Genomic DNA, 27985 nt, shown 5'->3' on the forward strand with positions numbered 1-27985 from the left:
ATTACCTTTTCTATTTTCGACATTATGTTATTTATTTTTACAAAATATTGTTTAGTTATTTGACAAAAACTTTACATCGTTTAACTAATTAACTAATCGAATACAAACTTAATTAAATGTGTTCGCTTATGTCTCTTTATCTATCTCGTCTTCCCACTCCCAGTCGTCGAAAACGTCCTTAAAAGAGAAAAACAGTTTGGGAATCAAGTTCCTTTAGTGAATGCAAAGACCACTTACGTAATCATCCAGATTGCCCTTATCCTCAGGCAACTCCTGTGGCGAACAGGCTACATACGCCACGCCCGAATTGTGGCCGGAGCACTCACAGGTTTGTGCATCAATGGGCTTGGCACTCTGTGCAACACGCTTGGCAAAAATAGTGGCAAATCGCATAATCGGATACTTGCGCTCCGGCGCCAATTTGCGTGCACTAAATACCGATCCGTTTGTCTCCAGCGCAAGTGATGTGCAAATGCCTAAGTTGCTCTTGGGTATGTGCACCTGGCTGCGCGTCTCCTCATCGCCCTCGGGGAAACGTTTCGAGTAGACCAGCTTTTTGTCCAAGCCAAAGAAGTGACGCAGTTTCTTGGTGCGCTCAAAATCAAACTCGGTGTCCGCCAAAATATGCAAATTAACGCTCTCCTCCAGCATGAACTGCAATATGGAGGTGTAATCGAAGCGCATGTCCTTCGGCGAGCAGCTGCTGCACGAGAGCAAAATGAAGGTCTTCGATACACCTGGCCGGAAGTTCAGACGCGATGCCGTTGAAATGGCAAGCAGGATATCCTTGCTGGTGCCATTTCCTGTGTTGATATGCGCAAAGTATTCCGCCAGTTGATCGGGCTTGGATGTAAACACATTACGCTCGTAGATAATGCTGCGCGGCTTATCGTAAGGCTCAACGCCACCAAAGGCCACAACCGCATAGCTAGAAGGGAAACAGAATTAAACGATAAACTAGAGAAGCCCCGGGAAATATTGCTCACCGATTGTTGGTTATCTTAGCAGCCTGCAGTTGCTCCTCAATGCTGGCCACGACACTCATAATGCTCTTGGTCTCCTTGAGGTTCTGATTACAAGACTTAGCCTCCACTATGAATACCACATCGCTGCTGCGCGGTATATCCGCACCACTGAGCTCTATAAACTTGCCCTCCGGCACATACGAACCATTTGCCAGCTGGCAGCTGTTAAATAATTTGCAAATGTTTAGCGTGAGCGGATTGTCTGAGGTATCAGCTCTGCACTTACAACACACACTGATCCGGCACACGCATGGGCACCTTGAACGTGGTACAAGTCTCGATGTAGGCTAGCGCAGCAGCACAGGCACCCTTTATAGCTGGATGACCCGGGCGTATGGGCTGTGATTTCATGCCCAGATCCAGGCACATCTCGTAGAAAGGCGCCGAATCGACGACAGCACTGCAAGCAGACAAAATGCCCGAACGGAAGAACCTGTTGCATATCTGCAACACTTCTGGACTTCTGGGCAACGGTTTGACAAACTGTGTCTGCTGGCAACGCTGCAGACTCCAGGAATCGGTGAACTGTTGTGTTTGTGCCGTTATCAAGCCATTGGACATTGTGTACTCATCGTAGGGTTCATTATTGAGCGTGCCCAGCAATCCAGCTGTCTTGGCAAAGTACCAGCCGCTCACCTCAAACCAGCAGAGATCAAACTGAACATTGCAGTGCAGACTGAACTGTGTATCCGAGATGATGGACAGAATATCTAACTCACGATAAATGTTAACAGCGCCCAGCTTCAGAGGTAATATGGGCTGGGGATTGCCATTGATGCTAATGTGCTGGGGGCATACAAATTATTCAAAGAATTGAACAGAATCTATAAAATGTTCTACTTACATCAGTGCCAAGATCTATTTCAATAAGCTCTCCATTTGCAATGAAGCTCAGCTTGCGCGTAGGCAAATCTCCTGCTTCGCGGCCATTCAGGGGCTGGGCCTAAAGAGAAATACAATTGTACGATATTATCTGTCAGGGCAAAAGAATTGAGCAAGTCTCTTCTTACCGCTGGCTCAAGCAACAGCGTGAAGTTACGCTTGAAGAAGTCGTGTGCCAACAGATAGCTGCAACGTCCATTGCGTCCACCATTTTGCAGCTGTTCGTAATTCAAATTGAGGCCCACAAAACGCTGGTCAAAGGTCATATAGTGACGTGAATCGATGAGTAAAGCACGTGCTGAAAATTTGTAATGTAAACTTTATAATACAACTCTCAGCCAATCTGCTACGCTTTACATACAATAGTAGGGAGGCAGCCAGGTCTTCGGATCCAGATGGGTTCTCATATTGTACAGCTTCATGATGATCGAGGAGTTGGTTTCGCTGAGGAAGCTGTTCACCTTGGACAGCATTTTATATTCGGGTATCTCCTCAAATTTGGGGGTTTCATTGAATGCATGCCAGGACATGGGCAGCTTCTGTTCCAGATCAATGATGCCCACCTCCGGATCAAAGATGAACTTCGTCTTGGCCTCCCTGTACATGTCCGCCGTTTCCAGAGCATTCAGCGCATAGTTTCGGAACTTGTTGCGCAACAGTCCATACAGTTGATGGATGCGATACTCCAGCTGCAGCTCATCGGCTATCCATTCCAACTTGGCTACAATTTCGTTGTACTTTTGCACCACGACCTGCACTTGTTCGATCTTTTGTAGCTCCTTGATCTCCTGCCAGATTTCCGTAAGTACCTCATGTAGCTCAGCTCCAAATGGCACCAGCTTGAAATACTTCTCCTTGATGAAGTTCCATGCCAGCGTCGAATACTTTTTAATATTCGTAATAGCATCATTCGCCTGGATATCCCTGTACAGGCGTTCCGCATCGGCAGTAAAGCTGGACATTTTATTGAAATAGGGCGATTCAGCTAGTTCGTTGGTCCGTTTGTATATGAAGTCAAACACCTCCTTGCTCAGATCCCAGAGTGTGGTCTCTATAAAGCTGATGATCTTGAACATGTGCGGCTCGAGGCGCTTGAGTACACTCAGCCAATAGGTCTCCGCCAGACGCCAGAATTTATTCCACAAATTCTCAATGTATTTTATGAACTTGATGTGCAGCTCCTTGACGAACTTATCATACTTCTCTATGCCCTTTCCCATGAGCGTCGATATGTAGGTTAGACTTTCGCCATGGAAAAAGCGAGTGATGGCATCTAAAACATTGTTGTAGGTCGTTTTAATGGTTTCTATGAGCCAGACAATGCTATTGCGCAGCGCCTTGCCCGAATCACCCATGGCATGCCACAGCTCCGAGAATATCTTTGGCACCGACTCGATGTGATCCCTGATAGCCAGCTCGTCCAATATGGTCAGCGTAAAGTTGACCACATTTTTGATATAGAAATCATTTGCCTCGTACGACTGATTGACAAAAAGCCGCAAATCGTTAAGATCTTCCTCCAATACGCTCAGCTGGCTAATATCGTCAATAAAGTTTTTGTTGTATTCCTTGGCTGTACCCCAGATGACGCCCATCGATTCCACTGACTCGGTGTATAGAGATTTGATCCAGAAATCAATGCCATCCGAGAAGGAGGTGTAAAGCGAATTACTCATGCTTTCGATTTTCTCCCGCAATTCGTCCCTAATGCTGGGACGCCAATGGAAGCGTCCTGTGATCAGGCGAGAATGGTTCATCTTCAGATAAGAGCTCACATCAATGATGCGTATTTCCTCATAATTGCGCCAAATGTCCAGATAACCACTACGAGTATCGGGTATATAGCCCACCATTTGCAAATTCTGGCTGGCGTCCTCAGTCAGATTGAAATCCATGCGTGCAGTGCGATCCACTAGATTTACATAGACATAGCCCGTGTGATTGGTGTCGGGTGTGTCCCAAATAGTTGCATTCAGGCCGTATACCGGATACTCTACAGTTGGCACTAGCCAAAGACGCACGGCGTGGTAGGGCGAGCGACGCTCGTACTCCAGCTCACGTTTATTCAGATCCACCAGAGCCAAAAACTTGCCATACAAGGGTGAATAGTCGCGTTTGTAGTGAGCTGTTGACTCCGTCTTATAGTACGAAGGCCGCGCCACCAGCGTACCATTCATCTCAACGTCCAGTTCCGATGCCGGATGATAGCCATAGATCTTCAACGTATAGTTCGTGTATCCCTTTTCATTGTACAAATCGCGCAGGTGAGCGCCAAGCGTAATCAACTGTGCGGGATCCTTAGAATAGTCAATGGTCAAATGAGTTTTAAGTAGATCCTGCAAGCCACGGTAATACGTGGCCTTGCAATTGATGTCCTTCTCGAGGTACGGATGAGCCACCGTCCAGCTAAATGTTTGATGATCCCGCTCGCCCCTATGCAATGGTTCAGCTCTCCATTGGAAGTTGCTGCGGATCTTCCTGGACTCTTCGTGAGCACCAGTACCAGCCCATTTCAAACGCAGATCAGCATTGAATTGCTTATCGGTCAGATAATACCAGCCAGCGGAGGAAAGATTGCGTTTCGGATAGAAGAGTTCCAGTGCGTAACGCTGAGATTCATTGCCGTTCTAAAATAATACAAAGAGATTAGCCAAAAATCAAATATAATGCCAATATGGAAATCAATTATATTTTAAATAGGGTTCCACACATCCTAAGCTAAGTATTTGCTCACCGTGCTAAAATTGCCCAATTCCAAGTTATAGCCTATCCAGGCTGTCTCCGATAGCTCGATCTTGGCATGCTGCTTGACCACATGTGGATTGACATTCTCGTACCGGGTGGTCAAGATAACGGCACGATTTGGATGTACGGCCACCACCTTGAATTCCTGAGCAGTGGCAGTGGTCAACGCATGCAGCTCTCCCGTTAGATTGAAATTCTTTGTGTTGCGCAGCTCGAAGACCTCAATGTGCTTGATGTCCTTCGGTGCACCTGCATTGCGGATATCCCTCGTGCTAACGTAGTGTATGCCCAGCGGCTTCATATCGTTCTCCAGTGTTATATCAGTTGTGTCCTTGTAGAAGGGATGCTTCTTCACCTCCACACGCTTGTACTTGCCATCCAATATTTGTTGCGTATTGTAGACAACCTTTAGATTGCCCGAATCCAGGTTGGCACGTTCCTGCAGACCGTAAACTATGTCCGCCCGATGTCTCGTGGTCAATGGTACTTCAATTTCGATGTTGCCATTTAAATTGTGATTGGTGCTATCGCTGTCATAGTTGCTCTTCAACTTAAAGAAGGCGCTGTCCTTGGGCCAGTTGCAGCGCACGTAGCGATAGCTTTGTCCACTGTGTGAAAGATTCAGGATTAGTTTTGATATATAGTTAAAGCACATTTCTTTTATTTTACCTCTTTGTTGTGAATTCAAAATCTGTTTTGAACCAAGATATATTGAGGAAAGGCGTGGTTGAGTTGATTACACCATGCATGTTGGTCAGTGAACTGAAGGACACATCCAAATCGGTTATGCGACGACTTGCTGGGTAATCCAAGGCACAGACCAAGTTGAGATATTCCGCATTGGACTTGTCGTAGTGGCCGCTCAGTCCGAATGTGTGTTCTCCCTTGAACTGGGGCGTTGTCAACTTCGCTTGGAATTCTCGGCGATAATTTTGCTTTTGCAACAAGGTGAAGTCGCCTTCGATGACCGACATATCCTTCTTTTCGCCCCAACCCACATGAGCCACACCCTGGAGAGATTTCGTATCGTTGTGATAGCTGAAATGCGTTGAAAGCTTGCGTTGTGCCTCCAATGCTTCATAGCCGCCCTGAATGTAGAATTCTGGAGCGTTTAGCTGTTTGCTAATAATATTGCCGCGATAGCTGCCGCTCAGCTTGTGGATATCGCCCACAGGCAATGGCAGCTGGGTGAGCACAGCGAATTGGAGGTCATCGGACGACTTGTATTGCAAGCTGCCGTTCACATCCAGATTCCATTTAGAATCGACACTTAGACGGCCACCTGATTGCAGTTGCAGGAATGTCTTGCCCGGATTCAAGTATTTTGCGCTGGCGTGCACGATGCGCGGCTGTGATTTGGGACGTTCCATATAGCTCTCCAGCACTAGCTGCATATTCTCGGCCAGTATCCAGGACCACACGCAACTGCCGCGTCCAATATACTTGCCAATTTGATACTCGCCGACGATCTTGCCGCCATCGTTTCGTACACCCACTTCGGAGTGCAGATGCACTGAATCAATGCCCAACTGCTTCCATGGTGTCTGCAGGTTCACATCACCCACCAGGCGACCCTGTTCCACGGCCTTCAGATTGCCATAGAAATTGATACGAGCGATTTCCGGTTCTGTGCTCTCAACCAACACAGAGAAGTCCATGGGTCCATTTCTATCGCTGACGCTATATCCACCAGATATCTGACACATCTTGCCATCTTCGATGGCGCTAAAGGAGAACCGAATTTTCTTCGGCCCCGCCTCATTGATGTTCAGCTCAATGACGCCATCGCGACCGCCTGACTTGGGCTGAACACGCAGTGTGACATCGATTGGCAAGGTATCTTTCATGCGAACCACACCTCGCACGTCATAGGTGGCCATATTGCGATACAGGTTTCCCATCACATCGTAGCGTTGCGGATCTTGTGGATTGCGAACAATGCTGCCGTGCATGGAGATGTTTCTGTAGTTCTTCAACGGTGTCCACACTTCCACATTGAACACATCCTGTTTCTTATTGGCCCGCGTGCCGTATGCAATGCTCTGACCATCTCGACTGAGGAAGTTCAGATCGAAGTTTAACTGAGGACTGGGCCCCTTTGTGGCACTAATTGAAGTGGAGGCCAGTTGCAGTGGCAGCATTGTAGTATGCACCTTGCCATTGACATTGACATAATAAGCAGGATCTGTATGCCAATCCGATTCGATTTGCAGCTAAAGAGAATCGTTATATGAGTGAATGAACAACTATATTGATCCAACCTGGTCGATCGACTTACCTTGTTAACCACGCCATTGTCGGTGACTTCAAAGCGTATGTCGATAATATTGTCCACTGCAGAAAAGTCCTTTTTGAAGTAGGCATTGCAGGCGTAGTGCGGTATAACGTTCGTTTCGAGCAGAATGCCAATAGATGTTTCCAGGAAATTGTCTTCATTCTAAACACAAAATAATTTATATATAATAATTTATATAATTTATAAGATCAAGAGGAAAAGCAGTTCCCACCTCCACAGCAGCGGCCATAGACAGATGTGTGTGTGCTGTAATCGAGGTAATGTTACCCTTGTAGGCATTGTCATCCAGCTCGATCTTGCCATATATATTAATTTCGGGCAGCTGCTTGTAGGGCGTAATTAGCTTCAGTTCGACATTGTAAGCCTTGGGCCTGACATTATCCACCACTTTGGTGTAGTTAACCTCGAAGCCCATTTGCTGCACCTTAGCTTTGTCATCGTTTATCATGAAGAACACGCGCTGATAGAAGGCATTGAAATTCAAATCAATGTGATACTCCACCACAGATTTGAAGTCCTTGGCTATGTCGAAGGGTGTGGTCACGGTTAGAACGTTGAGCACATTAATATAGTCGGGGAAGTACAGACGATCCCTGAACTCTACGCGGCCTTGGGGTAGATGCACATTGCCCAGTATAAAGTAGAAGTCCATGTTTTCTTGCATATCCACCTCGCCAAGTATGGTGGGCCAGACTAGCGTGTCCACCTCGAAATTAACCAAGTAGGAGAGGTAATCTTCCTCTTCCTCTGCCTCGGCTTCTTCGTCAACCGGTATTTTTGGTGGTTGGAAGTCATCATCAAAGTGCAAATCTAACAACATCTTTTGATTGCTCAACTGATTGACCAGCTTCGGCTTGGGTTGGCCATTGATCTTGACGCCCAGCTTATAGTGGGAGAGCTTTCCATGCAGCTTGAATATAAAATTCTCCCGCTTAAGCACCTGTGCAATGAAGCCATTCTCCTCGAACCCAGCCAAAGGTGTGAAAACGAAATACGAGTATTCAAAGTCTGTCATATTTTTCATATGCCAAACGCCAGTGAAGCCCAACGTTGAATTGTTCCATATGCCGCGCATGTCCACACGCTCCGTATTAACCTGACCGAACACGGCCGCTTGCTGGAAGCTTTCAATGGGCGTAGCCACGCTGAGCTTAACATCAAAGTCAAGTAAATTCTTGATATCCGCCAGCGCCTCGATACCCAACGCAGCAGTTGGTGCACGCACCTCTGCCACAGCGTGTCGCTTCTTCTCATTCAAGCCGAAACGTCCGTGAATAGTGCGGAACTTCTCCAAGGGCGTTGTGATATTTATTATTAGCATATTATCCGTGAACTTCCGCACATAGCCGTCCATCGTGAGTGTAAATTCGCGTACATCAAACTCCAAAGAGGCTGCACCTTGCACTTCACGCTTGTTGTTTAACATAAACATGGCTGCCAGCCCGCCCTTCCGATATCCTTCGAATGGACTGACCAGGGCGACAGTGCCCGAAATATTCTGATAACGTTGATTGCGAATTACATCCCAGATGGATTTAACACTGTAGGTGTTAAAGGTATCGTTTTGTCCCTTGTAGCTAAGATAAAGATCTGTATCGATTTTCTTTGGATCCTGCCAGTGCGCAACCTTCACATTAATGGTGGGTATGTCTTTGATGGTGCTGTTGATGCCAAATCGCACATCAAAGCTAACCAACTGATCGTGTATATCGTAATCGCTCTTATAGCCCAGTTGCAACTTTTGATCTTCTGCCCACGATAGCGTTGAGTTGATCAATATCAGATTTTGCACATTGTAGACTCCAGCTGTCAGTGTATTCGTACGCCAGCCGTCGAAAGGTGTATTGACCTCTGCATGCAACCAATTGTGAAGGTCCTTGCCGGGCATAATGCCTGCGTTATAGCTGAACTCAATGGCCTCTGTGATGCTCCAGGAGGCCTGAGCCTTGCCATAGTATGTGGGGCCACCCGTATATGTGCTGAAGCCACAGTTTATTGTGCGTTCCGGATAGGTTATCATCACATTGCCGTCGTAATGTTTATTACCCGGATTATTGTACTCCATGAGCAGGCCCAAGCGTTCTGAGGGATCGCGATTGGCATCCCATTTCAGATCCAGCGAAAGCTCCTTGCGTTTGTCAATGTTAAGGAGACCCAATTTAATGTGTATATCCCGAAGTCTAAGCAAATTTTAATTAATGAACGTTTAAATTGAATGTAGATTTAAGCACTGAACTTACTTGTCCATGTGTATCTCCACCTGTAATAGCTTGGGCTGCTCTGACAGCAATTTCGAATTGATCCAGTAATCCTTTTCTTTAATCTTTAGACGCACCTCGGCATTGGAATTGCGATTGTGCGCATTGGATGCATATTGTACAGTCAGTCCATAGGGATCCTTGCCGTGTTTGCTCTGCACATCGAAGAAGATCAGCAGCTGATTGCGTCTGTACACCATGTTCACTGAGGTCGTCTCAAACGACGGACTTTCCACGATCAATTTCAAATGAAGCAGCGCCTGCAAACGCGAACTACGATCCTTGTAGTTGCCCTTGACAGCTATCGAGTGCCCCGTAAACCAAGAACCATTGATAAACACCTAAAAAATAAGAGATATAGAGTCAAAGTATAATGTTGCCAATATTTTACTAACCATATAATCCTTGGGCGCTTTTTCGTTGACTTTCACACTAGCCGTGCAGGAATTGAAATCGGGCACAGACACATTCATATACGCATCAATGGCAAAGAGGCTGCGACGTGGCAGATGTACGGAGAAGAGGCCAGTTACTTCCTTTTCGGGCGCATACTTCAGGCCCACAATGACATTGTGCTCGGTGCCATTTTTACTGCGTTCCTCATGCCTACGAAATACAGAAGATATATGAAAAGTTCGCAGCGTATAGCCAAAAAAATGTACGCACTTAACCAATATGCGATAGTCGATGTTTGTTTTGGGCAGCTTCAACTCCAAGCTGGCACGCGTTCGTGAGCCTTCAATTGTAATATTCTCTGAGCTGGAGCGTGCAAAAATAACTCTAATCATGCTGGTGTAGTTAGGATTGACATAGTCGGGCGCATTGTTGTAAGTTAAGAAGCCTTCGGTATGTCCTTGCAGGCTCAGCCAGGTAGCATTTGAGGCAAAGTTAAGCTTTGGATATGCTGTGGTGCGTAGCTTCACATTTCCACGATACTCTGTCTTCGACTTATCGCCGTTGTTGACTAGACGTCCAGCAAAGTTGATGGTTTCGATCTTGGAGGCTTGGAACTACAAAAGGAATTGGTGGTTAGTATTACGAAGGCAGTTCCTAAAAGGTAATTAAGCTCTTCCTGTTGCGGGTTCCTTCAGACGCACTTACCCTATAGTTCACAGTCATATTCGTTGAGGTCGTCACCTCGCTTTGCACAATGTTACCGCTGACCAGAGCTTGCAGCTTCTTTGTCTCAAAGGAGAGATCAATGTCGTGCTGCTTGATGCCATTCTTCTCATTGATCTTGATGGAGCCGACCAGGCCCGTTATGTTCACACCATTGATGGTCAAAAGCATGCGTGGCTTATAGATCCAGGCAGTAAAGTCTTGATAGCGTCGCAGCTCCATGCCAAGATCCAGTGAGCGATTGCCATTAGTGTCCAGATAGACATCGAGACGTCTGTAATCTGGATTGCTATTATATCTGCATCCAGCAGATGCGTGGTTTTTGCCATTGACAAAGGCAACAGATGCATTTAGGGCATGTGGTACACTTGTTAAATTAGCCACTAGAATGCGAGGAATTTGGGAGCCAGGCGTGCTGAATACCAACGTAATGTTATTGTCGTCGTCCTGCTGATCCCAGTTGTATTCAAATACATATTTTTTGGCCGTCAAATCGGACTTTTTGAGTATAACACTAAAGTTGAGCGGTCCCGCCAACAATAAACTGGGCAAAGCTTCTGTTGTATTGCTCAGATCTGGTACACTGTAGTGAGAGCACATTTGCAGTCCAATTGCTTTGTCCAGCACGGGCCAGGTGCATGTGGTATTGGAGCTGCGTTTCGCGATGCCCGCCTGTGGCATCTCTTGATCACGCTTAACCACCAGCAGCTCAGAGCGTGCACTGAAGATTTCATTCTTATCCTGCGGCAGGTTGAAAGAAAAGGAAACAAGATTTCGGCCGCGCATCTTCAGATTGGCCTCCACCTCCGAGTTGGAGTACAAATTGCTCTTGACCTTGATGCCTGACTGGCCCCAGAACATGTCCGTTTGCATTGTGGTTATCACATCCACAGAGACAGAGGGCTTGAAGTGACCCTGGACATCGAAATGCCAATCAACGTCCAATTTATCCAAATTACCCGATATGCTCAAATCAATAGAAGAGGCACCAAATGCATGTATAGCCAGAGGCATGCCCACCGCTAACGGAACGGTATATGAGGCATCGAGAAATACGCGCGATTTTCTGTAATTGAGGGTCTTGCCGGAGAGTACTTTTTGCGCCTGATAGAACGGATTGAACTCCGTAATTAGCTTCGCCACTTCCGACATGGACTCGATGTTATAGTAGCGCAGATCGTTGCCGAAAACGCGCAGCCCAAATTGTGCTCGCGGATTGTTGTAGTCGTACTTCAGCTTATAGCCCAATTGGTCAACATTGCGCACAATGCCCTGTTTTCGTGCCGTTGCAGTAGCATCTGCATCGCGTTTTGATCGAGGAGCATCAGCAATTTCATCTTCGAAATTGTAGTCAACATCTTCTACGGACTCTGAGCTTTGTGCTGCCTTACGCTTAAGCCGCAAACTATCCAAATTGAGCAGATTATCTAAAGTATCATCATCCTCGGCGCTCTCATTGCCCAGCCAGCGATTTAGAAAGGCGAGCTTCTTGCGCAGCAGTTTACCATTCAACGGGCCTTGCGGGCCAAAGGCATTTGCAACTAACTCCTCGAAGCCTTCGGCACGTGCGCTAAACTCAAAGAAGTTAACAGATTGGCCAAACAGATCGGCGGTAAAATTGACACTGGCCATTCGAGGTAGATAGGAATCGATGCCGAATATGAGATTTGCATCGGTTGTGGTGCCTAAAAATATGGATAAATTAAATATTGATTGAATACGATTAGAGCACATTCGCTTACCAAAATTGTACTCATCAAAGAACAGGCTGTGCTCATAGTTTCGGGAGAACTTGCGTATATCCATCTTAAACTTGTCAGCAAGCTCATCGTTTAGGAGCAAGCCCTGCGCTTCAATACGCACCGGTGAATTGGATTTGGCCAAATTGGTGAGATGTGACCAAACGAATGAGCCAACTTGATTAATTTGCTCATTATCCAGTATGGATTTGATGGAGCCAATAGATATATAATCCGGACAACGCATCGTCTGCAGATAGCTGTAGATACGCAGCTCTGAATTGAACATGTAGTCGGCATACTTATCCATGAAATAGCTGCGATACTTGAAGCAGTCGACGCGCCTGAAGGCAAGTATGCTCTGCAAGCGTATGTCTACTGGTACCCCATTATTGTCAATGATCAACTGCAATTGCTCTGCAAATCCAGGGGATATAACTCCAATATTTCCGAGACCCTTCAACAGTATAATTAAACGTTCGCGTTGCTTGCGATCACCGCGATATCTCTTGAATTGGCTAAGGAACTCGGTTTCCAGCAGATTGATAATTTGTGCCACCTTGAGATCCTCGTCGCAATTATCGTGATGTTTGCAATAGCTGTGCACCACAGCTGTTGCACCCAGTGTATACTCCGGATCCAGTTTGTTTCTAGCATAGTCGAGTATGGTATAAAAGGTTTCCAATGTCTCTTCGTCCGGTCGCGTGATAAATGATAGCGAGCTCATCCAGCTGTGCGCCATCTCCTTAGTTAATTTCTCATTTACTATTTGATCGCGCATTACTTGATACGATGCAGTACTTCCAATATAGGGCAGAGACTCCAGTACGTGTTTTCTGTAATCAATAAATCAATTAGAGTCTGATCTTACTGTGTTTTTGGGTGCTACTTACTTGCCCTGATCGCAAATGCTCGCTGAACGCTCCAGCAGCACAGTCAACGTTTTATAGTCCAGACTCTTCGACGTTTGCAGAAAGTTTGTGAAAACATCTATAAACTCGCGTTGAATGTTAGGAAAGCCCACAACGCACATTTGCATTAGATGGTCGCGTGCCGCTTTGATCTCATCATGGCTGGGCTTCACAGGTGGTGTGTGATCGAAGATCAACGCAGAACGCCGCTCAACAAACTCGACATCTATGAATTGAAGAAAATAGTTGAGATTACATTTAAAAATTTGTATACAACACACAACTTACTCTTATCCAGAAATTCGCTTAAGCCGTAAGAGTCTTCACTACTCAGCCGCAGTGAGCTTCGTGTCGTGGTCAATGCGCCAGAGCTGCCATTCGAAAAGGGCACCAACAAATGGCTCTCCAAGCAGTTGATATCGCGGTAAACGCTGTTATCAATGGTCAACTGAAATTAATAGATAAAAACATGATTAAATAAGACCTTTCTTTGCGATTCTCATGATTCATTTAGCTTATAGTGTTATTAACAAATTTGTTTTTCTACATTTGAATATTTTTATATACTTACATTACAATAGCTCTGTGAATTCAGTATGGGCCATATGGTTTTATCGTCTCGGAATGTGTACGGCGTAGTTTGCAGCACCGAGTGGGTAGCATAGCGTCGCCGACATGTGGATATATCCTTTGTCTTACGTATGGTTACATAGACGTCGTCGGTGGACTCCAATGAATATTGTACCTGACATTCGCCCGATATATCCGTTTCGGTGGTATTGAAGTCCACATCGAAACGTAACATGGTATTTTGAAAGCTTGACAGGATGCCCTTCTTAAAGTTGAGCACCCAAGGCGATTCATCATCGGTGGGACACACTTCGCTTATGAGACCATCGTGGAAGGCGAAGCGCAACAGATTCCTGCTTAGATCAACAGACAATTCACTGCTCTTGGGATGTAGATGTTCAAACTCGTTTGACGCATGTTCATCGGACGAGGACTCGGCGCTCAAGTTGTCATAGTAGTCGTAAACATCTTTGGCAGGTTTCTCCTCCGTGGCGCCACTCTCATTGCTCGCCTCCTGCAGCGAATCATACAGATTAACTGTATTGATACGTAGGTAGCCTTCGCAGTCCTTAGGGAAGAATATCTCCAGATTCGCTTTCAAATATAGATCGGAGCTGTTGTCGCCGGATCCGGCAAATTCCGTGCGCACGGAAACCGTATAGTCATATTTATAGAGCTTTTCTCCATAGCCAAATTTCGGATTTATCGTCTCACATTGGGGGCGACCACAGATTCGCGGATCCTTAAGGGGATCTATGAGTGACAGATCAAATATATTTTTGAAATATTTGCAAATTTTGTAATGTTAATATAAAATAGTTATGATATTAATGTTTAATAGTTATTTATTTGATTTAATTTAATTACTTACATTTATTACTGTAAATAAATAATAAATTGTAAATATCTTTAATCGATATATTAAAATACCTCATATTATTTGAAAACTGTTATCAAATAATATAACATTACTTAAATGTAATAAGTTATACAAAATAATAAAAATTTAAATTTTTTGACGAGTCATTTATTAAATAAATTGACTTGTACAAATAAATTTATGTACTTAAAAAAAAATATTTTTTATAATTAGTTTAATTTTAATTTGCAGTAATTACGAATAGCTTACTTAAATGTGATTACTAGATATTTATGCATATATATTTTGATTGAGAGTTAGAGTAATTCAAACTATTTAACATTTATTTTGATAATTCGGATCGTTATTTATTAAATTTGTTACTTGAAATAATTAAATGTATAAAAATTAGATATTTGAATTAATCGTTATTTATTTTGAGTGATATTTCATGTAATTTTAATTAACTTCATTTTAATTTTAATTGTAAATATAATTTTATTTTCTCAATTATTTTAATTAACAAAATGTAATTAGCTACATTTTATTAATTTTTTAAGCTATTGCCTTTTTATATTAATAAATTCATACTTACTTTCTCTTGCTGCTTGACTTTCTGCTATGATCAGCAACAGCAGCCATATAGCCGTCATGTAATTGGTTGCGCCCATTATGGGCGTGGCCTGGTTGTGTACCAACGTTGCCTTAAGCTCTATATATTGGCGAAATGCTTAGCACGCACATGGGACAGCTGCAGTAAAATTGTAATCTGCAAGGCAAACAAATTTTATTAACATAAATATTAAAATATTGAAATATTGACAGACTTTGGCTATGTATGTGATTATTTCAATTAAAATTTGATTTACAATGCAAATTGCATTTGTGCATAATAAAATTTGCGGTTTGTTCTTTGGCTTTTACAACTGATTGACCCCTTCACACGAACAAATCGAATTTCTCATTGTAAAGTTCATTAGGTAAAATGAAGATTTTGACTTCATTTAATTATTTAGATTGTTCAACTGGAAGGGGCAATCAACATTGCTGGAAGCATGTCTTGTGCAACGCATTCATAATTGGAAAAGCGGTTATTTTATTTCAAATAATTTTGCAAAATTATTTATGCGCTTTCACACTTGTTGGTTAAGCAGTTCGTTTCCTTTGAAGCTCAACATATGCATGTGGGCGTAGCAGAAAGAGACGCCCACTATTAAAACACCCTTTGCGTATTTCGCCTTTGCCATAGTCAAAGCTGAAGCCAAAGCAAATCAATTGAATTTCTACTTGATTCAACATAAAACACACGAAATAAAAAAATAAATAAAAAGAAAGCTCAGCAAAAAATAAAAACAAGCAAAATCCTCTCACTGCAAACACAGCTGCAGCCCTTCCATCATTAATTCCAGCAATAAAGTGGGCACAAATCGGAGCATAGCTAAGAGAAGGGGGAGCTTACGACATTGCGATTGACGCCAACTGTTGGTTTGCATTTGCATTTGCATTTGATTTTAGAGCATGAAAAAGAATTGTTAACGGTTATTTTTTTACATTGCCTGCTCTCTTGCTCACTCACTCTCACCCTCTGCTTATTTTGTTCTTCTCTTTGCACTTTGCAAAGCATATAAATCGCAGCTACATTTGTGGTTTCCTCTTTGCGTGGTGGGTCTTTCTGGACCCGTTCCTATTTTACTGGCTGCTGTTGGGTATTTGCTGACAATGATTGCTCGACTGCAAGAAACAGCAAAAGCACTTAACACTATTTTTTGCGCGCGAACATCGGGTGCATGTGACCTGCATATGCACGCACACTTAGACAAACACACCCACATATATACACACATTCACATACGCATACATACAATGTACATGTATTGAGATCTGTGTGCATATGCATGTGTGAGTGTGCATATCAATTCTTCATGGCTTGAAGGGTTTTAGCTAGCCCGTCAAAATGTTAGTGTGTGGCTGCCAAAGATTGAATTGCAATGGTCTAGTGCTTACTTGAAGGGTAAATAATGATTATAAATCGTGCCGTTGACGGATTTGTCGCTTAATTGCGTTAGCATGTCTCAACTTCAGATTTACAAACACGAAACGGAGCAAAAAGCGGGACTTATTGCAATAAAAGGGTTGCCAGATGGCTTCAATTACGCAAAGCCAATGGCATACTGGCTTAATAACGGTTATTTAGTATTATACAAAGCACTGCTGGGAAATTATTAATTAACATATATTACGGTTATTATAATCAGATCCACGAATCTTTCATGTATATTATGCATATTTAATTTATTAGATAGCTATAAATTTCATTATTTACTGTGCTATTTTGCCAATCAGCACTAGCTGTACACCAGTGTTGGAAATATCGCTAATTGGTGCAAATCGTTTGGTCATTGGGCAACACTTAGCATGACGGCATTTAATTATAAGATGTCAAAAAGTGAGATTCGTGGTTTTCCTGTTGTGAAATTTTATGAAAATAAGTGGTATTCGTAAATATCGTAATTGTCGATGAAAACTCCACACGTATTTGAAGATCGAGTCAATACATTAATACAAAAATAAAATTTATTTATGAGCAAATTTATCACAAAAAGTGCTCGCGGCTTGTGCGCAATTAATAAATATAGTTAAATACCCGCTATACAGCTATATGAATAAATGTGTGTATTTGGGTGAGTGAGTCCACTATAAATCGCATTATTGTATTGTCGATATCTATTTCAATATCTGCGCGGCCGTTAGCGAGCTCCGCAGAGGTTATCCTGTACGCTGCTCTTCGCAAAGCTCATAAGCGGCTTTTCTGCACAGCTATTGCAAAATTCATATCTCATGTATAAAATGTGGAGTTTGTGATATGGAAATGCTCAGGCGTATAAATCTAATTTGCCTAGGGTTCCGGTGCTGCCTTGTCATACAATAATCATGAAAAGTGAAAACGTGCTCCTTGCTAAACCATAAGAAGAAGAATTGCGATTCACTTAGGATTAGTATGCAGCATGCTGACTTCACAAGCAAAATACTACAGATAAGTCATCGTGTTTTCTAACTTATTTATTTTATATATTTGTATTTTCTTATTGCAATTGTTGACAATCATAAACTAATATTAATTATCTTGGCATGTACTAAAAATAGTTCTTTGTTTTCTGCTTTGAATTTTAATTTACATACATAAATATAAGTTTTACTTTCAAGTTTTCATTGATATTTGTGTATTTTAAAAATCCTTATTATATTAAATTTTTAAATATATTTTAAGGCGTATATTTGTGCTCAATATAAATCAAAACTCCAATTTGTTAATTAGAATTTGCAATAATCTTTCGACTTTATATAATATGTATGTATAAACATATCTTTAAATTATAATTATTAAAAGAGATCATCGTCATTCATATGGTTAGTTAAATTAAATTCGATTTAACTTTGTAACTACTATCAAGATCTAAGTTTTTGGACTTTATGTGAAAAATAATTTGAACCCTTTCATATTATATATCAAAAGTTTAAGAAATAAGCTGTAGTAATTATCTATCCAAATAAATTTATTTTTTGTGCGTGGCAGACAAAACGTTGTCGCCTTTATGTTTAAAAAGTTGACAAGAGCTTAAGTAACAAGTAGCTATGTTCCCCATAAAATTCCAAATGAAAGTTTCGAAACCAAAAAGACGAAGAATAGTAGAAAAAAACATTAAAAGCGAGTGTGTACATAAATCGCTTGTCATCCAATGCCGAACGAACTTTGACCGTCTTAATGCAACTTGGACTAACAAAATTTCTTTTACTTGGCCAAAAACCAAAAGCCAAAGCCCAACGCCATTTGTTTTCATATTTTGCCGTACCCAATGCAATATTGGGAATACTCACACATGCACACATAAATATATATATACATATATATATATATATATATAGATATGTATATACACTTGCAGCGAAGTATTTTCCGAGCATGGCAAACATTTTTGTACAAAATGCAATTTTCAAGTGAAGGTGAAGTTGAGTTAAGAGCTGTTTGGATGCTTTAGAGGGGGGAAGGATGCTGCAACCAAGTTCACGTAGGTAGAAACTTAAGCAGATTGTTACCGAGTAGAAAAACAAGAAAAAGTTATAAGAGTTGATTTTGCAACGAATTTAATAATACGCTTTGTAAAGACGATTATAAAGTGTTTTCGTTATATATGTATGTATAATTACAACAATGAGAGTTAGCTGAAATTCTTTATTTTTTTAAATATATGTAATGGAGGATTGAAGTAATTTGCAATTATGGATATATAATTAGATATTATAATATAATAATATATAATTGAATCTCTTAAAAAACGAAAACAAAAAATACATATATATATACATGTATAGCATTAATATTTTTGAAATGGCAGCGAATTTTTCAAAATAATCCTAGTCATATTCAATTCAATTCTATAAATGAATTTGCAAAATATAAACAATTATTGATTCATTAATATGCAAATTTTTAAAGAAATATAAAATTAGCGCTCAATATTCTGTTCAGCAATCAATGAACTAATTATAAATATTAATAATTATAAATAATTATCTCATCAATTTTCTATATAGTACGAATTAAAATCCCATTCGTCAAACTATTTTATGAGATGATTTCTCAGATTTACGTTTCTGAATGAATAATACACTAAAAAAAGCTGAAACGGAAAAAGCTTAACAAATATAGAATTCGAATTATTTAAAGCAGACTCAAACTAAGTGGAAAATTTCTTAATAAAGTGGAGATAAATAAAATAAAAAAAAGTTCTTTAAAATGATTTCATATTTCTTTGCCGTTTTACTGTACCTGTGTAAGGGTATGAGAAATGTATAAATTTAATACAAGCATAAATTCTCAACTAAATGCAATTACGTTTGTTGCAAGCGTATCGTGGGGGCAGCTACACATAGTGAATAGTAAAGGCTTAAGGATGCAACTTCTGGGTGGTGCAGGGCGTCCGTAAGTCGTGAACTGCAAATCTAATAACAAAGCCAGAGATGAGGGAAAGTTCTTGCATATGCAAAGGGAATCAACAGAGAGCTTTGAGCATTTGCTGCTACCAATCAAATTGTAGTTCGTATCTCGAAACAGTGACTGCTGTAAACATTTACTGTGAACAGTGACTGCTGCATGTTCATGTCCACGTCTATCTTAACGCTTATTGAAAGTTTCACAACAACAACAACATTCAGCGGTACCACGTCAACAGAGACACAAATTTCACAGAGTTTCAAAGCTGTTTGCACCACAAACGCTAAGTCCCTCCAGCCACGCCTTTTAAAGCGCTTTGCTGACTGCAACAAGGGAACTAAAAATTTAGACAGAGACAGGAAAAAATTGTTACCAATATGCGTTTGCAGCGGCTTCTATTACTTTTTCAGCAAGAAAAAAACAAATTTTGTTATGTTCTCGGGCTCTGCGTTGGTTGAATTGCTGCTGCTGTTGTTGTTGTTGCCTTTGCTGCTGCTGCCATTGTTTTTCTTGGTTCAGCAGGCAGGCAGTCTGGCCATCATGGCCAGCTAGCCTGGCTGGCACTAATGGCATCCAAATGGGTGCCATGTTTCGTCATTGCCTTCACGCACCTCTCCGCTGTCTGTTCAACACGTGCCAGCATTTTTTTTTGCCATGTTCGATAAAGACAAAGGCATGTGGGCGTGGGAGCTGCACCGGCTGCTGCAGGTGCTCGCCCTGTGCCAATACTAAATGCGATTGGTGCCTGGGCGAGAAATTGCAAAATTGAAAATTATGTGTAACACTTGAAAAATGGCTAATAAACGAGATTAAAATTGCCAGCGGCATGATTTTCAGTTACTGCACTCAATGCCAAATTGCAACAGAATGCGTTCAGATTATGGCCCCAATCGACAACATGTGTTCCATGTAAGCGAAGGGAAGAGATATTGAAGAGTTGTTCGAAGTTTGGCCAAATGCCGAAATTGCTTTTCCTATGAAAGAAGAAGGCCTTAGCAACGAAAGAACTTAAAATACCATTGCAGACGCATGAAATTTACCTTAAGCTGATTGTAGATTCATCTTATACAAACGAAATTAACTATTTGTTTCCAAATATTGAGAGCATAAGGACGACTTAAAAAGAGGATTTGGATAGTTTTTGTAATAGTTCTTAATCATTCACACAAGTTTAATATAATTTGCCTTAGTTTTCAACTGCAGCAATTCTTTGTCGGACTACTAAAGCTCTAGCTACATAGTTAACAAGTTTATAAGAGTTTCTGCACATAAGTCGTTTGCTTTAAATGTTTTAGAGTTGCAGCAGCAACACGTGCATATATATATACATATATATATATACATAATCATATATATGTATATCAATTAGATGCCATTTAAAAAGTCTGAAAACTTGGCTAACGTTAAACACAAGTTTTAAGCTGCGGCTGGGCTGGGCGAGCAAGCCAACTAAACTTTGGGTCATCATTTTCTTTTTTTTATACCCTGATCCCATTAAAAATGGGAAATCAGGGTATAATGGTTTTGTGCAAATGTATGTAACAGGCAGAAGGAGGCGTGGCAGACCCCATAAAGTATATATATTCTTGATCAGGACGACAAGCCGAGTCGATTGAGCCCTGTCCGTCTGTCTGTCTGTCCGTCTGTCCGTCTGTCCGTCTGTCCGTCTGTCCGTCTGTCCGTCTGTCCGTATGTGTGAACGCGTGGATCTCAGCATCTATAAGAGCTAGAGACTTGAAATTTTTTTTGTAGGTCCGTGTATAGCACGCGCAGGTCAAGTTTGTTTCAAATATTCGATAACTATTCGCATTTAATTGTTATCGAATAAAAACATTATTGAAATGCAGTAAATAAATTATATCTCGAACGTCTTAAGAGCTAGAGCCTCCAAATTTTGTATTTAGTGTTATGTATATTTTATGCAATTTTGATTTTTGTTGGATTTTGGATACCGGCTCCAAATTCCCCCAAATTCTTAGAATTTAAGTTTAGTTGGAACTAGGGCCATTATGTGAAGGCGTTTGCATCTCAACCAAGCCAATAGGATATGTAGATCATATGCTGAAAATTTCATTAAAATCCATTAAGTAAAACAGAAGTTATTAAACAAAACGTTTGGCCAATTTGCAAAAGCACATGTCAGCAGCGCCACGCGCACGCATTTTTCCTATGCGTGTGCACACATACATTCAAATGCGTGTATACTTTTCTATTCCAAGAATTGAAATTGCGATTGAATTGTGCTGAATTATTAGCTGCTACTTATGTTCAAATTTGCAACAGCTCGCGTAAGAAGGGCAGTGGCTGCGTTGGTAGAGGCACCTCTCGGATGCAGCTTGGTCCGGGTTCGAGACCAGAGGAGATGAAATGTTTTTTATTGTTTTATATTATTTATTTATTTTTTTTTTTTAGTTATGAAGTGGCGGTGTTGGTAGAGTTTGTGCACGTTGCGCAAATAATCCGGGTTCGAATCCTGGTCTCGCAATGTCGATTTTTATTTGTTTTCTTTTTTTTTTAATACTCGATACAAACTACGGAAAATATTACAAAACTCAAAGGACTGGGATCAGGGTATCTCCTAGTCGGGCACCCCGACTAGAGCTTTCTTACTTGTTTTTTTTTTGTTTTTAATTACAACGCTATAAAAGCCAAGTAAACCCAACAGTGTGGCGACAAAGACTACGCAACTAAAACATGAGCCCTAGTTGCAAGGGTCTGACTAAGAGATGCCCTGCATTTTGTCTTGAGCTGATGGTATTAAAATATAAAAAAATGTATATATTTAATTATTAAATATACAATTATATTTAAGAAATTTCTTTGTTTGAAAATTGCTAAGATAGAATTCCTTTCAGCCTTAAAGGCAAGGCAAACTTAATTATTTCTTACTACCTCATTGCTATATGTAGCTAATGGATTTATCCTTCTCTCTGTTACATACATTTACCTAAAATCAATATTCCCTCCGAAGCGTTTCAATGAGCATGCCATGCAACAAAAATCTAAGTAGCCTAACAACTGCGGCCAACACAACAGCAGCGCAACAAGGCAAAAAGGCAGGCGGTTAGTGCGAACGACTTAAGCCACATAAAACCGGCATAGAGCCAGGCCAAAAGCAGTCAGACAAACTGGCTGAGCCCGCAGAGAATTGGCCGAGCCAGCTAGTTGGCTGGCTGGCTAGCGAGCGAGAATGGATGTGGTATAAAAGTGCACGCTAAATGCTTGGGAACACCTTATATGCCAGGCTGCACGTCCAATGGGAACAGTAGCCGTATACTTTTTACTTTTCAAATAAATTTACATAATTCCACATTTATTTTTTAGTCCCTTAACTTGTGTCCGATCGCTGTTGCAACTGTGCAAAGGGTATGTAAGTGAGCATTGCCGAATTATGCAAATGTTTGCCAGTGTACAACAGTGCGTATGCGTATTGATTCGAGCACTAAACGTTGCACGCGGGATACAAGGGGCAGCAATTCCCTTGCCGCAAGTCACTGCCACAGCCCAGAGCAATGAACTGTGCGAAACTTTTGTACGCAGACATGCGGAATCATCCATTCATTTGATAATTACACTGCAGAGTATGTGTGTGCGGTGTGTGTGTGTGTGTGTGTCTGTGAGTGAGTGTGTGTAGTGCACAAGTACTTAGATATAATTTAGGGGAAGTTGCGTGTCGAGGCTTATAATGTAAGCTGGCCAATGTGTTTGCCTTAAGCTCAGTTCATGTCTGGCATTTATACTAAGCAAAACTCTGCACACTTCACATTTGTTTATATTTATTTGTGCACATTAAATATTTATTTACCTGAATAAATTCGTATTCGTAGTGAACATTTAATTGGCTTTTGTTGTCTTTATGAATCTATCAAATATGAGATTCATAATTATGGCACAGAGTTTCGGCCAGCTTAAGCGTAAATAAATAAAATACTCTTTCAACAAATAAATTGAGTCTCAAGTTTATAAAGTGTTAAAAATTTGTATGCATCGAAATTGCAAGAAATTCTAGAGCTTTCTAATTTATTCAATTTAAAAACATGCGAAAACTTTGTGTATCTAATCGACTGTTTAATGCTTGTTAGCTTAATTTACATCTTGATTCATTCAACTGTTTTTCTCATGGATAATCTTATGATAACACGAAAGAAGACATGTAATATTTAAATTTTTAGGTTTATGCTGTGTACCTATAAGCTTTGTGAATAATTTAAAAAATTTAATTCTTCAAATATATTTAATATGTTTTTAATACATTTTAAGAATATCGTAAATCAATTCAGTTCTTAAATTTTTTTTGAGTAGATACAAAAATATAAAATTAAATATATTTGTTTGATATAAAGGCTAAAAATAAAGAAATAAATTTAAATTTTCAAATGAGTTAATTTTCACGATCAAAAATTATAATTTATTTAATATTTATGTATGGAAGATTTTCCTTATACTGTTATTCTGACAAATTTTGTGGTGAATTTAATAATAATATTATGTTTTGGTGTTTTGGCACGATTGAAATTTGATTTAATATTGAATATATATTCATATTGAGACGTAACATGTTTAAACTTTTGATGCATAAAATAGATTATTCACATAATGTATAATAAGATTTTATTAGTATTATTTATATTATTAAAAGTAATTAAAAAAGTTAAAAAATATTTTTTAAATTCTTGTTTTATTAAATTTATTTTAAAGGCTTACTCAAATAAGTATCTTCAATATTTATATATTTAGATAGTTTTTGAAGAATAAATGTATAAGATTTGAAATTGGATGTTAGTTTATAGTTGATTTAATAGGTTATGCCTTGCTAAAGAATTATTAACAAGTGTCAAATAAGGTAAATGGCAAATTCAATATAAACTACAACATTTTTAGTTTCTTAAATATTAAAAATTGATTTAATTATAGTGGATTATCAAAATATAAATAGGTTTCAAATTAAATTGTGGATAAACATCTTTTTAAATAATTTATTTAAAATAAAAATATCTTTTTAAACCCGCCAAAATATCTACTTTTTGCAATAGTTTTCTTGCAACTCAATGGACAATGGGGAAAATGCCGATTGTGAGACGTAAGCACAATTATAGTCTCATAAAATGATATATTAATCTTAAATAAATAGTTAACTTTAATCTATAAATTTTCGACTTTACATATCTTCAACTGTTTTAGTGAATACAACCAGGAGAGGAACAAGTTTTGTACCGTCTTACAAAAATTGGCTCATAAAATATAATTAAAGGTTTTTGAAAAGCGAGAGTAGCTTAGAATAGAATAGAAATAGAATCTTATATATATTTTACCCAAATACTTGACCAATAATGTGATAAGTCAAAGCTTAAATATATTTTATACACACCATTCATATGTCTCAATGAGAGAAGACATTTCAGCTGATTATATTTAAACTTGAGCCTTGTCAAAGGACATCGCATTGTCTCTTTAACTTATGCTTTAGCTTAAGTCTTTGTCTTAAATCAAACATGACACAAATCGTTTCACACTAAGCCCACAGCTTAGCTAGTTCCTTGAGTTCACAGCTAAATCCATCACTCCATCACATTTCCCCCAAGGTGTCGCCTGCTTAGCTAAATATGTCGGCACGTGTCTGCACGCCCTAAAAACCCCTTCGGGTTAAAGTAGATTGATGCGCTTGGCACAAGACAATATTGTCCACAGAGAAAGAAAGAAATGAAAGAGGAATCCTCTATAGTTACAGCACTTGAGTTTCACTTGATTTGGACTAAACAACAAGTGTGCAAATGTTTTCCATAAAATTATATAATTGCCTTTAGCTTTAATGTGAGCAGACACAAATGGCAAAAGACGAAAATAATGTTGGCGTTTTACCTGGGGCGTTGCTTTTACCTGCTTTTAAAATAGCATCTTTGACTGTTTTACATTTGTCGCTTTTCCCACACACCTACACATACATACACGTGCAGAGACTTCATACATATGCAACGTTTTTTTCTCAAACGCTGCTGTCTGAAATGCAATTTTTGAACGCAACAATCATACGCGGCGTGGTACACGGGCAAATAAGAAAAATACAAAAAAAAACCACCTGAGTGTAGGTGCCAGAAAAAAGGAACTGCGCTGTCTTTTACTTGGATTCCGTTGTCTTCTGCACCACTTGTGCGCAAATTTTTCGGGAAGTTAAGCAAAGTGAACGAGTTGCAGTTAGTTGGCTTGCCTTGAACAAATGTTCCACACGTACATGCACATATGTATATATAGATATATATCTAGAATAGTATGTCTTCTGCAGTTGACAGCAGCTTAAGAGGGTGCGAAGAATTTTGGGCAATAACTATCTTATGCGCCACTAACAGCCATAACTTATCTCGAACACGTGCATATGTGTAAAATTTGTTAGCATAATAAATTTAATTATGCTGTAAATTTATATTAAATATACTCAAAATCGAGCAGGTAACGATGTTCCTTAGGCAAATGCAATTATACATACTATTTTCAATTTAGTAAATGAAAAAATGGGAATATATTATATAATGTATGTAGCATAGAAATATATATGTTAGAATGGCATAAAATATTATTTATATATATAATAATATGTGTATATAATATATATATGTACATATATTCTCTCTAATTTTGTCAATGTGCTTTTGTATATATATACTATATACATACGTTCATTTTTAATATGTTTCTATATTTAATTTTATAGAAATAAAGAAATGGCTCTTAATCAGTTATTTTCTTGAATTCACTTCCCAATTAAATTTAGAATTGTGTCAAATCATTCTGATTTGTATTTAATTTTGGACATAAATAAGTATTTGTTCGGCATCTTATCTAATGAAGGTTAATAATCTATTTAAACTTTCGAAAAAGTAAAGAAATGTATTATAATCTTTACACAAACATTCGAACCTATTATCTGTACTGTTATCTTGTGTTTTGCTCATCTCGGAACGGAGTAACTTCCTCAAAGTTAATCATTGATGCTAGAAATCCAAGCGACTAATCTATAATTGCAATCTTACATAGAACTCAAATACTAAAGTTAGTAGAAAATTTATTTGAAATTTATTTAATTTACAATTAAATATATATTTAATTGAAAATTAAGCAAACAAACAGAAGAAATTACAAATTTTTTAATTGAGTTTTCATCGAAAACAGTTTACGCATATGTTAATGTTCTACAAAAACATTTGAAGGGATGCCCGAGGGCGACAAATTTTTTTTAATGTGGGTTATCAAATTCATATTTTATACACAGAATATTTTTATAAAATATTTAATTTTGGCTGTTATTTACAACTAAATATATGCAATATTTAATTGCTAAAAAAATATGAAAATGAAATTTAAATTGTATGAAGAAATTACAAATTTTCATAATTGAATTTTATGGAAAATAGTTTTTGCATATGCTAATGTTTTATAAAAACATTTGAAGAATTGCCAAGGGCGACAAATTTTTGTATGTTGATTATCAATTTCACATTTTATAAAATAATGAAATAGTTTTTGATGTGTCTTTCACTTAGCTGCTTTGCTCCTATTTGAACTTGGCATTTCAGAGCCACTTATCAGTTTAGACATTAACACGTTTTGCAATTATTATTTTATTTAATTGGGGAATATAAAATTCAATTTCAATTAAAGTGTTGCATTTAATTAGAGCACATTTGGTTCAGTTTTGCATATTTGTTTTTGTTGTCAGGTTGAAGCACTATTGAACAAGCGTCAAGTGGAAATAGATTTTTGCATCTTCATTGATGGTTGCAATGGGAATGTTGTTAGATAGTATTGATGAGCACTCTTTCTCTCTCTCTCTCTCTCTTCGTCTCTTTCACAGTTTCTTATCAAACAAAATACACAGAGAGAGTAGACACACGCGATAATTTTATATATTTTTAAAACTTTTATAGAAATATTTTCCGTTTTCAATGTTGAACTTTTGAACTTTCTTATCGTCTGTTGATTGAATCGAGCGCTGAACACGTTGAATTTTTGTACAAAAATTTTATTTCATTCCATTGCGTTCACATGTGGCACAGTTTTTCCAATTATTTAAGGTTATATTTTTGCCAGTTACTGCAAAAGTTGTTGTTGGCTCTTTTTGTTTTTCGCTTTTAAAGCTTTTCAGAATATTGAGTTATGCTTCTGGCTTTAATGACATTCTTTGCATTCTGCTTTCACACTCGTTAGGCCGTTTTTTCCGCACAGTTTTACACGAATTTACACATTTGGATGCATTTTGGCTTTGCCCAAAAAGCGCAACGCATTAATCGGCTCTGAAAGCACTTCCGGTGCGTTAAACACGCGATTGCTAACAGAGAAAGCAGAGACAGAGGCAGAGGCTATCGCCATTTTGAATGGCTCGGCAGTTTAGCTTGGCTTAGCTGTTAACAATGCGACGGCGCAACAGGATAAAATACAAGACACCATACAAGAGCAACACTGTGCAAAATTATCCTTACTTCCGGTTAACACGGCGCAAAACCCTGTTGACTTTCGATTCTCGACGCTATTGAAGGTGAACTAACGTCCGCTTTGCACGAAGCGGAAAACACGAATGAGCTGCTGTTTGGCTGCTG

At 39.5% G+C, this 27985-nt stretch overlaps 1 protein-coding gene across 1 annotated transcript; it reads right to left on the reverse strand.

Annotated features, from left to right (window-relative positions):
* Positions 1–15: 15 nt before the first annotated feature.
* Positions 16–27948, reverse strand: LOC111598800 (apolipophorins). Its single transcript, XM_030223267.1, has 21 exons — positions 27869–27948; positions 15000–15173; positions 13547–14298; positions 13264–13423; positions 12958–13201; positions 12068–12900; positions 10308–12010; positions 9873–10216; positions 9602–9812; positions 9189–9547; positions 7160–9128; positions 6931–7089; positions 5322–6865; positions 4642–5260; positions 2269–4534; positions 2036–2205; positions 1870–1968; positions 1252–1811; positions 987–1187; positions 238–928; positions 16–177 (listed from the first exon to the last, which is right to left on the reverse strand). The coding sequence occupies exons 2-21, from the start codon at positions 15073–15075 to the stop codon at positions 127–129; spliced, it is 13011 nt and encodes a 4336-aa protein (XP_030079127.1). The 5' UTR covers positions 15076–15173; positions 27869–27948; the 3' UTR covers positions 16–126.
* Between the last annotated feature and the right edge of the window lie 37 nt (positions 27949–27985).

Source organism: Drosophila hydei, unplaced genomic scaffold (assembly GCF_003285905.1).
Source record: "Drosophila hydei strain 15085-1641.00,03,60 unplaced genomic scaffold, DhydRS2 tig00000149-arrow-pilon, whole genome shotgun sequence".
Classification (NCBI taxonomy): Eukaryota; Metazoa; Arthropoda; class Insecta; order Diptera; family Drosophilidae; genus Drosophila; species Drosophila hydei.

Bases quoted from the DNA above. Each gene is read 5' to 3' on its own strand.
- LOC111598800 (XM_030223267.1), bottom strand. From the start codon at position 15,075: ATGGGCGCAACCAATTACATGACGGCTATATGGCTGCTGTTGCTGATC. The intron at 9,548-9,601 runs GTTAGTAAAATA...CTTATTTTTTAG, and splicing joins AAGCGCCCAAGGATTATATG to GTGTTTATCAATGGTTCTTG. The intron at 4,535-4,641 runs GTGAGCAAATAC...GTATTATTTTAG, and splicing joins AATTGGGCAATTTTAGCACG to AACGGCAATGAATCTCAGCG.